This window comes from Astatotilapia calliptera, chromosome 7, assembly GCF_900246225.1.
Source record: "Astatotilapia calliptera chromosome 7, fAstCal1.2, whole genome shotgun sequence".
NCBI lineage: Eukaryota > Metazoa > Chordata > Actinopteri > Cichliformes > Cichlidae > Astatotilapia > Astatotilapia calliptera.
The window spans coordinates 40,582,710-40,593,257 of record NC_039308.1 but is presented as its reverse complement, the minus strand read 5'-3'; the positions used below and the strand labels follow the sequence as shown (position 1 = coordinate 40,593,257).

General features: G+C 40.0%; 1 protein-coding gene across 3 annotated transcripts in view; it reads right to left on the bottom strand.

The window, feature by feature from the left end:
- Positions 1–1,947: 1,947 nt before the first annotated feature.
- The window catches only part of LOC113026223 (protein FAM19A5-like), a 50,439-nt gene continuing 41,838 nt past the window's right edge, over positions 1,948–10,548 (bottom strand). For 2 of the 3 annotated variants that reach the window (XM_026174750.1, XM_026174748.1), the window contains exon 4: positions 1,948–2,007. In XM_026174750.1, the coding sequence (XP_026030535.1) occupies positions 1,999–2,007 (9 nt within the window). In that variant the 3' untranslated portion in view covers positions 1,948–1,998. Of the gene's footprint in view, positions 2,008–2,632; positions 2,959–10,548 lie in introns of those variants that run through there. The other variant, XM_026174749.1, reaches the window with a different exon arrangement.

The window sequence follows — 10,548 nt, the reverse complement described above, 5'->3', positions numbered from 1 at the left end:
TTTTTGTTTACTACTGTAGATTTATTGGCTTAATGCACAACTTGATTTTTAATGACAGTACGTGGAAAAATGTAGGTAATATTTCATAACTGATGTAAACAAATGATCAGTTATTACTTTAAGTATTACTTATGATATGTAAGTATTTGAAAGGTAACCCATCAGAAAGTGGTCAAAATGAAAACACCTTCTCAGTCCCAGCTTAAAAACAATATAACTGTCAGACCAAGCTTTGAATAACAACAGGTTTCAAACATGAGTCAAGCATGGCTTTCTACTAACATACAATGTATAAAACTGTTAACTTTGGAACTTGAAAATCTATTGTGTTCTTATGTGTTCTGCTCTCAAACAGAAATAGTGTGTGGTATGAAATTCCTTGCTTAACTGAAATCGTCATTGCAAATTGCATGTTGGCCAAATATAGAAAAATGTAGAAGAATATACAATGTAGTCTGGTGGAATGGCCAGGAATCCTCTATAAATCTGTAGTTTGATGGGGTTTTTTAATGAGGGATAGTGACCTGTAACCATCGGGAGCTACTACACTGCATTGTTTTATCTGAAGAGACAATATTATGTTCCTGAAATATCTGATGTTACTTATCCATCCCATCCATTCACTTCCGCTTATCCTTTTTCAGGGTCGCGGGGGGCGCTGGAGCCTATCCCAGCTGTCATAGGGCGAGAGGCGGGGTACACTCTGGACAGGTCGCCAGTCTGTCGCAAGGCTAACACACAGGGACAAACAACCATTCGCACTCACATTCATTTGCACATTCAATTAACCTATCCCCACAAGCTGCATGTCTTTGGACGGTGGGAGGAAGCCGGAGTACCCGGAGGGAACCCACGCAAACACGGGGAGAACATGCAAACTCCACACAGAAAGACCCCGGCCTGATGTTGGAATTGAACTCAGGACCTTCTTGCTGTGCGGCAACAGTGCTAACCACCGTGCCACCGTGCTGCCTAATTTAATTTATGTCCTAATTTAATTTATGTCTAAATTAATTTATGTCTAAATTAAATTAGGCTAATCACCTAATTTATGTCTAAATTAAATTAGGTGAGTTCACATTGCTGAAGTTCCATGCATTTATCAGCATCACTGCCTCAGTTGTTACCTGCACAATAAAACTGAAATCTTTGACAATTGTAATGTCTGATATAACATAAAAGTGAACCCAAAGAGGTTCAAAATCAAGTACTATAAAAACTGTCTGAGGTTCACTTAGTTCCATTGTTTTAAGTATGCGCATCAGTTTGAACAGTTACTGTATATTTTTCTACTTGTTACCACACTCAAAGTGTTCCTGCCTGGTCGATGGAAATTTCTATCTGTAAAACAACATTTCAAATGTCTACATAAAGTGCAAGTCTTGATGTTTCTATCATAAAAATGTCAGATATGATTTTTTATCCTCTCTACCAGACTGATGTCCAGCACATAGCCAGAGTGTCTCAACAGAAACAACAGCTTCATCTCTCTTCATCCAGAAACACATTTTTTTTTTAAATAACTCTTTATAACTTTTTTTTAAAACTTTTCTTAGTTAAGCCATGTAGTAGATAATTATACAATATTTTCATTTCTATGCAAAGATATAGTAGGTATAGTGGCATTCTGAATGTCTCATCCCCTCCAAAAACATGTCTTCGTGGGCTCTGTTCATCTTTGGTATGTAAAAATGAAACAGAGTTTTGTGCCACAAAAAAGATATCCATCCAATGCACTAAAATTGCTTTTCAAATCTCTTGGAAAATGAACACAGTCACTGTTTTTCCCCAAAAGAAGTTTAAGCTTCAGTTTCCAGAGTTCACCGATGCATCAAACAGGAAGTGCTGGTGCTTTGACCTGCGACTCTGAAGGCTGCGGTGTTCTGTGATTGGTCTTCAGCAACTGAAGCTGGAGAGGATGGTCCGCTAGCTGATGATGGGTAATGGATGATGGGAACCTGTCTTTCTGGTGAGTTGTAGTTGTTGTAGTTGTCAGTGTCAGGAGACCTAGAGGACAGATTTAAGCAACATTAGGAATATTTCTCTTTTAGGAGACATAAAGAGGGGCCATTGATCAAGAAAGAAATTCCAAGTCTCCAAGTCAACAGACATTCAGAAGTTCTCTGAAGAGATGAGAGAACCTGATTAAAGGATCTCAACAGCAATTCTTGCCACCACAGGGAGAGGACTTGTTAGTAAAACGATATGGCAGCTTGTCAAATTGCTTTTTAAAAAACTACGAGGAACTATGAGCATGAGGAAGACATTATCTGATCTGATGAGCCCAAGACTGAACTGTGAGGGTGGAATTCCAAGATTCCAAGATTCCAATATTATGTTATTACATTACGTTATTTCTGTAATCTATAATCCCAAATTTTGGCGTAGCTTTCATGGGTACCTTTTATCATAACTCTTCAATGTCTGGATTGAAAGAGCCTACTGAGAACCAGATCACAATCTTTTCCTTACCCTTACCTAATCATTACCAAGCAGTTATGGTGTTTAAACCTAACAAAACAGTCAATGAAAATAAAACCAAATACAGCATGAAATCAGCAACTGAATTCCTTATTGCCTGTATAAGAATCGCTGTAACTCCTAAACATTTAATGCAATTCAATACTTTTGTTAGATCATTTCATTGATACTTTTTGCCCTTTTAGTAGATTTTCTGACAGTAAGAAAAGCAGCATCACTAGAATTATGAACTGCTTATAATGCTGAACATTACCAGAATAAATCTCATACAGCAGGCATGCCCCCCCCAAATAAAGGAGAACATGAAACTTAGTGAAAATAGATATTTACTTTGGAAAAGAAGCCCTTTTGTAATTGCTTCTAGCTGAAGCCTCACAACGAAGTGACGATGAAGTAGCAGCGGCACTACTTCTGAACAGCTCTTCTCTGAATTATTCATGTCCATCCTGTTTGACTGCCGCTGGAATTCTAAAAGAGCTGGAGGAATCAGATTACACTGAGAATGATGTATAACTTTGAAATGACGTCAACATTCAAACTGCTCTTAAAATGCTCTGCTCACAGTTGATTACCATCAAGTGAAGGTGCATTTAGAGCATCTGTTGCCTGCACTCAGAGTAAGCATGGCAGATTTCTTGTAGGTGGAGGAGGCAACTGAGCTCAGAAAGTCGTCCTTGTGCACTCAGCAACTGGATTTTCTTGCATTAGGCCAAAATACACTGCTGACACAATACCCTTATTACAACCAACTCTTTCCATGAAATTCATCATTTCTGATGGCCAATGAGAAAAAAGCTGCAGTAAAAACTTTAAATGCTGTCTCTTTATCACTGTCTGAAACCAAACAGGGCTACTGGATTATCGCAAAAGTAATAATCAAATGTAAAGGGTGTTATAATTCACAATTCAAAATTGAATGTGGCAAAATGATCATTTTATCTCAGTCATTTTGTTTGCATAATGATGATGATAAACTTCAATATGCTTCTCATAAAAATATTAATTTCAAATTAAAGTTGCAAACAGCATTTATCAGGCCCTCGCTTCTCTGTGCACATCCACTCATGCTGCACTCTATCCATATTACAGGTCGGTTGGGTTGTAGGCGAGGAGTTTCATGTTGTCATGTGAGTGTTTTAAGCCCAACACTAGGTGTTGCTGGAGAATATCTACTAATTATATGCCATGCCACAGTATATCATCTGTGGAACCACCAATGAAAATTTGATGTACATGGGATGATTATCGCCTTCTGCTGATTTCCTGTACCACTACATGGTGCCATAAGTGTTACCTAATATTGGCACATAGACATCTCCAGACTTGGACTTCCGTCAAGCATGTCAAGTTTGGGACAGACTGGATAATGTGCACTTGAGATATAGAATTTTCTATATCTACCTTTGTAAGTTAATCCCTGTAAGTGTCTACTGCTGATAAGCTAAAAACAAGCAGCTGTATTATTTTATGTTTGAAAGAGAAAAGGGGAGAAAAACCCCATAATATTCAGTTTCTAAATTGCATTGTGTCACTTTCACATCCTAAGTAAATGGATTCCCTTCTCTCCAAGGAGAACTGGATTTTTCTCTGAGTGAGTAGACTGTGATTTACTCCTGTCATTTTCTCCCTGTGTGACTGAAAATAGATAAATCCCCCTGCAGGTTGCCACCACATGGCTGCCTTCAATACAACACTTAAGGAAACATAAAGGTATATATATATATATATATATATATATATATATATATATATATATATAAACACCCAGCACGCCCCTGCGGGCGGTTTATCCTTCAAGCTTGGGTCCTCTACCAGAGGCCTGGGAGCTTGAGGGTCCTGCGCAGTATCTTAGCTGTTCCCAGGACTGCGCTCTTCTGGACAGAGATCTCCGATGTTGTTCCCGGGATCTGCTGGAGCCACTCCCCTAGCTTGGGAGTCACCGCACCTAGTGCTCCGATTACCACGGGGACCACCGTTACCTTCACCCTCCACATCCTCTCGAGCTCTTCTCTGAGCCCTTGGTATTTCTCCAGCTTCTCGTGTTCCTTCTTCCTGATATTGCTGTCATTCGGAACCGCTACATCGATCACTACAGCCGTCTTCTTCTGTTTGTCTACCACCACTATGTCCGGTTGGTTAGCCACCACCATTTTGTCCGTCTGTATCTGGAAGTCCCACAGGATCTTAGCTCGGTCATTCTTCACCACCCTTGGGGGCATCTCCCATTTTGACCTCGGGACTTCCAGGTTATACTCGGCACAGATGTTCCTGTACACTATACCGGCCACTTGGTTATGGCGTTCCATGTATGCCTTGCCTGCTAGCATCTTGCACCCTGCTGTTATGTGCTGGATTGTCTCTGGGGCATCTTTACACAGCCTACACCTGGGGTCTTGCCTGGTGTGATAGACCCCGGCCTCTATGGATCTTGTACTCAGAGCTTGTTCTTGTGCTGCCATGATTAGTGCCTCTGTGCTGTCTTTCAGTCCAGCTTTGTCCAGCCACTGGTAGGATTTCTGGATATCAGCCACCTCCTCTATCTGCCGGTGGTACATATATATATATATATATATATATATATATATATATATATATATATATATATATATATATATATATATATATATATATATATATATATATATATATATATATATATATATATATATACACCATATATACATATACACAATTAACAGAAAAGAAATAAAATCCGCCATTCACTGAGAACACGGTGATCCAGGCAGTTGACATAATATAAGTAGAAGCTGAGATGGAGACCTTTACTACGCTTCTTAGATCCAATGAAACAAATACAGACAAATTTTAGAAAGCAGAGTTCTCAGAAATATAAAACTTTCTAAAAAAACCCTCTAAAAATAATCATTAAAACAATCTTGTACTGTTTAGTAGACTTGCAGGTTAGTTATACTTCATTCCTTATTGACTTACAGTGGTCATCTAACATACAACACTAAGTGCAATAATCTTTTCTGGCATCGTTGTATTTTTACTCAGTTGTATATAGCATTCGTATTCTATTTTTATCTTATTGTATATTTTTATTCTATTTTATTCTACTGTATATAGTATATTATTTTATTCTATTCTGTACAGCTGTGTACTGTATTTATTCTTATTGTATTCTAATTTTTGTGTCATAACTTTTGCACTGTCCACTTCCTGCTGTGACAAAACAAATTTCCCACGTGTGGGACTAATAAAGGTTATCTTATCTTATCTTATCTTATACATTACTTCAGCAAACTGTAACCACATATCCTTACATTCAAATGCTCCGACTATAATGTGAAATCTGTATATTGTTTCTTGTGTGTGCCCCTGCAATTTAAACTTGTTTTATTACAAGATGCAATAAAACAAGATTAAATCTACAAATCTTCATGTCTTAATAACATAACAGTGTCATCTGTAGCTTGCACCTGTAAGTGACAGAGATGACAGATATGAGCTTAACTGTGTTACACGCTAGTTTAAAATACATTACTGCTCTACAATGTCATATACCGGCTCCCGTCATTAGTGTCTGTGTGTTTTATCTGCCATTTCCATGATAAACACCACAGCTGAGAGTAAACTGGAAAGCAGGCAGCTTTTTTCCCAACATAATTGCTTTATGATGAATTGTGGCTGGTGATGACAAATAATGAGCTCTGTTTCTATTTATTTCACCTCTAAAGCAAACACAAATCACAACTTATCCCATTAATATTGAATAACTTATAGCATCTTAATTCACCCAACCAACATATGTTTAAATCCTGCTGAGATACAGTGGGGCAAAAAAGTATTTAGTCAGCCACCGATTGTGCAAGTTCCCCCACTTAAAATGATGACAGAGGTCAGTAATTTGCACCAGAGGTACACTTCAACTGTGAGAGACAGAATGTGAAAAAAAATTCCATGAATTCACATGGTAGGATTTGTAAAGAATTTATTCGTAAATCAGGGTGGAAAATAAGTATTTGGTCACCTCAAACAAGGAAAATCTCTGGCTCTCACAGACCTCTAACGTCTTCTGTAAGAAGCTTTTCTGTCCCCCACTCGTTACCTGTATGAATGGCACCTGTTTGAACTCATCATCTGTATAAAAGACACCTGTCCACAGCCTCAAACAGTCAGACTCCAAACTCCGCCATGGCCAAGACCAAAGAGCTTTCGAAGGACACCAGGAAAAGTATTGTAGACCTGCACCAGACTGGGAAGAGTGAATCTACAATAGGCAAGCAGCTTGGTGTGAAAAAATCAACTGTGGGAGCAATCATCAGAAAATGGAAGACATACAAGACCACTGATAATCTCCCTCGATCTGGGGCTCCACGCAAGATCTCATCCCGTGGGGTCAAAATGATCATGAGAACGGTGAGCAAAGATCCCAGAACCACACGGGGGGACCTGGTGAATGACCTGCAGAGAGCTGGGACCAAAGTAACAAAGGTCACCATCAGTAACACACTACAACGGCAGGGAATCAAATCCCGCAGTGCCAGACATGTTCCGCTGCTGAAGCCAGTGCATGTCCAGGCCCGTCTGAAGTTTGCCAGAGAGCACATGGATGATACAGCAGAGGATTGGGAGAATGTCATGTGGTCAGATGAAACCAAAGTAGAACTTTTTGGTATAAACTCAACTCGTCGTGTTTGGAGGAAGAAGAATACTGAGTTGCATCCCAAGAACACCATACCTACTGTGAAGCATGGGGGTGGAAACATCATGCCATGGGGCTGTTTTTCTGCCAAGGGGACAGGACGACTGATCCGTGTTAAGGACAGAATGAATGGGGCCATGTATCGTGAGATTTTGAGCCAAAACCTCCTTCCATCAGTGAGAACTTTGAAGATGAAACGAGGCTGGGTCCACATGACAATGATCCAAAACACACCGCCCGGGCAACAAAGGAGTGGCTCCGTAAGAAGCATTTGAAAGTCCTGGAGTGGCCTAGCCAGTCTCCAGACCTCAACCCCATAGAAGATCTGTGGCGGGAGTTGAAAGTCCGTGTTGCTCGGCGACAGCCCCAAAACATCACTACTCTCGAGAAGATCTGCATGGAGGAATGGGCCAAAATACCAGCTACTGTGTGTGCAAACCTGGTAAAGACCTATAGTAAACGTTTGATCTCTGTTATTGCCAACAAAGGTTATGTTACAAAGTATTGAGTTGTATTATTGACCAAATACTTATTTTCCACCCTGATTTACGAATAAATTCTTTACAAATCCTACCATGTGGATTCATGGATTTTTTTTTTTTCACATTCTGTCTCTCACAGTTGAAGTGTACCTCTGGTGCAAATTACTGACCTCTGTCATCATTTTAGGTGGGGGAACTTGCACAATCGGTGGCTGACTAAATACTTTTTTGCCCCACTGTACATCAGTCCAGCTACCCTATATGGACACAGGTATTGGGCTACAACTCTGAATCTTTGAATTCTGCTCTTTTTAGACCCATTGGCACATAAAATGCCACCCTTGCAACAAGTCAGTTTCCTTCCTCCTACATACTCTGAAATCACCTATTAGTGGTATTATTGCAAAGTGGAAGTCTGTTGGACCATCTCAGCCATGAAGTGACAGACCATTAAAATTTACAAAATAGGATCAAAGAGTGCTGAGACCCAAAGTGCATAAAAGTCACCCACATTCTGTTGACTCAATAGTTGCAGAGTTCAAAACCTTATCTGGCATTAACTAGAGATGGACCGATCCGATATTACATATCGGTATTAGTCCGATACTGACCTAAATTACTGGATCGGATATCAGAGAGAAATAAAAAATGTAATCCGATCCATTAAATATCAGGAAAGCACCTCACAAAACTTGCAACACGCTGTACCTCGCCTCATAACCTTAGCACTTCGGAGCAGTATGCATCACGTGATAGAGCGGCTGTGGCCTGCCAGACCTGTCAGTGGTCTGGTTAGTGTCGAGAAGGGAAATTATTTTACTGCTATTGTTAAATAATTGTCATTATTACCATTGCATTAATAATATAATCTGGAGTTTATATTGCATTCAGGGGTAGAACAGTGTGTGTCTTTCAGAAAGGCTAAAAGTCACAGGCTGACAGGAAACAGGCTTGCAGAGAGTTTGCAGAACTCTCTGCTTATGCACACAGTTATTATGTTTAGTAGAGGTTCCTGATTAAAACATTTATTTAGTAAAAGTCATATCCATAGTTTCAGTTCGATTATTACACATACGAGAGTGGTTTCTGTCTCTCTGTCTGGTGAGGGGTCAGGAGCTAGTCGCGAGGTGAAACAGGGTGCAATTGTGGTTAGCACACAGACGCAGACACACACACACTTTTAGTTAGATTCATTTATGGGGGAAAGTTTAATTATGTTTTGCTGATGTTGCAACAAGAGTTTGTCGCAGAACTGCTGCGAGCATCCGGCAGTGACAGGATGCACCTGTTATGAAGATGGAAGACGATGTTCTTTTAAACTGTGTTAAAAGGTCATTGTGGTTTTGATTTGATCGATGTATAAAATGTATCTGTGACGTATGAAGGGGCGTCAGTAAACAAACCCTGATGCTATAAAATATCTGTTCATGCTTTGATTAAGTCGAGGACTACTGGCTGTCTGCGTACAGAGTGTCTTCCCACGCGTGTATTCATTAAAATCATTGTTTGACCAAAGATCCTCTGGACCATGGGTGGTGTGTACTCTCCTTCCTCAACTTTGAATCTTAACATTTGGGGGCTTCGTCCGGTGGTTGAGGAGGGAGGATTGGAGGTGTAGATGGAGAAATTTGGTGGTCTCTGAGGTGGTCTGACGGGCAGACATGAATTCCAGTGGTCGAAGTGAGTGGGCATAAGCCGGCTTATCCAAAAGGTAAGGCACTACCTGTTGAATTATTTCCAAAGTGTGCCAAATTGGATATGATAAAATTTAAGTCTACTCACTGAAGTTACTGGTGGATGTTTGTTTTGATTTTGATGAAAAATTTCATGAGTTGAAGCAGTTAGAGTTCTGCTAAGAAGAAATGAAAGCAGTAAAGTCTGCTAAAGCAGTTAGAGTCTGCCAGGAAAAGTTTAAATACTGGGTTGAAGTCCCAAAGAAATTGAGTTAGAGTCTCAAGTAGTTTGGTAGGGTATTTGGTCATTTTGTGGGTTAAAGTCCCGGTTGGTCATTAGGTCAGACCTTGGTTGGTCATTTTGTGGGTTAGAGTCCCCATTGTCCATCAGGGTCGATCTGTCTCAGTTATACACTTGTTTCGGGTGTTGATTGTTGTTTCAAAGTATTATAAATTATTCTAGAACGGCAGTTCGAGTCTGCTAGGAAGCGCAGAGCCCGGAGGTTACGCTCCCTCCTTGTCGTGGACGCGCGACATTGACCTCTCGGCGAAGAGGGATAGTTCAGTGTGGTTTAACTGTGGGGTACAGGGCATCCTGGAATTAAACTAGGAGTTAGAGTCTCCTTACCGTTTGGAACGGTAGTCTGCGCTTTTTTGGACAGGAGAAGTTGGACTTCGGGCGTGTAACTTTAACTTAACACTTCGAGGTAAGCCTTGGCTGTGAAATGCCAAAAATAGAGCTTCAGGTAAAGTTTGGGTTGGTTGACGCTTTTAAATTGTGTTAGGGACTTTAGAGATGAGGCCAGAAACAGTTAAAGTCTTGATACTGGTTAATTGGTCGCAAAAAACTCAGGGAGTTTATCCGCTGGGCGGTTATTTTAAATTTGTCTAAATTGGTTAGGCGCTAAAGCTGACAGATCTGACAGTAGTTGTAAATATAAGATGTCTTTGTAATATAAAATAAGAGATCTCTGTGTGAAAGGAGTCTGAGGCAATGCTGGAGCTATTTTTAGACGGTGTGTGTGTGAGTGAAAATGCAAATGAGTAAGCAGTGAACTGTTTAAGCCACAGTTGGTTTTACAAACACTGCTGCAAACATTGTAGAGTGTGTGTTTAAAATGCCATTTATGTTTATTAGAGGACTATAAATAAAGTTTTGAGTTGCCGTAGTGGATGCATAGTAACTGACTGAGTTTGGATGTAGATATATAAATATATTGAGTGCACTGTATATACTTAAGAC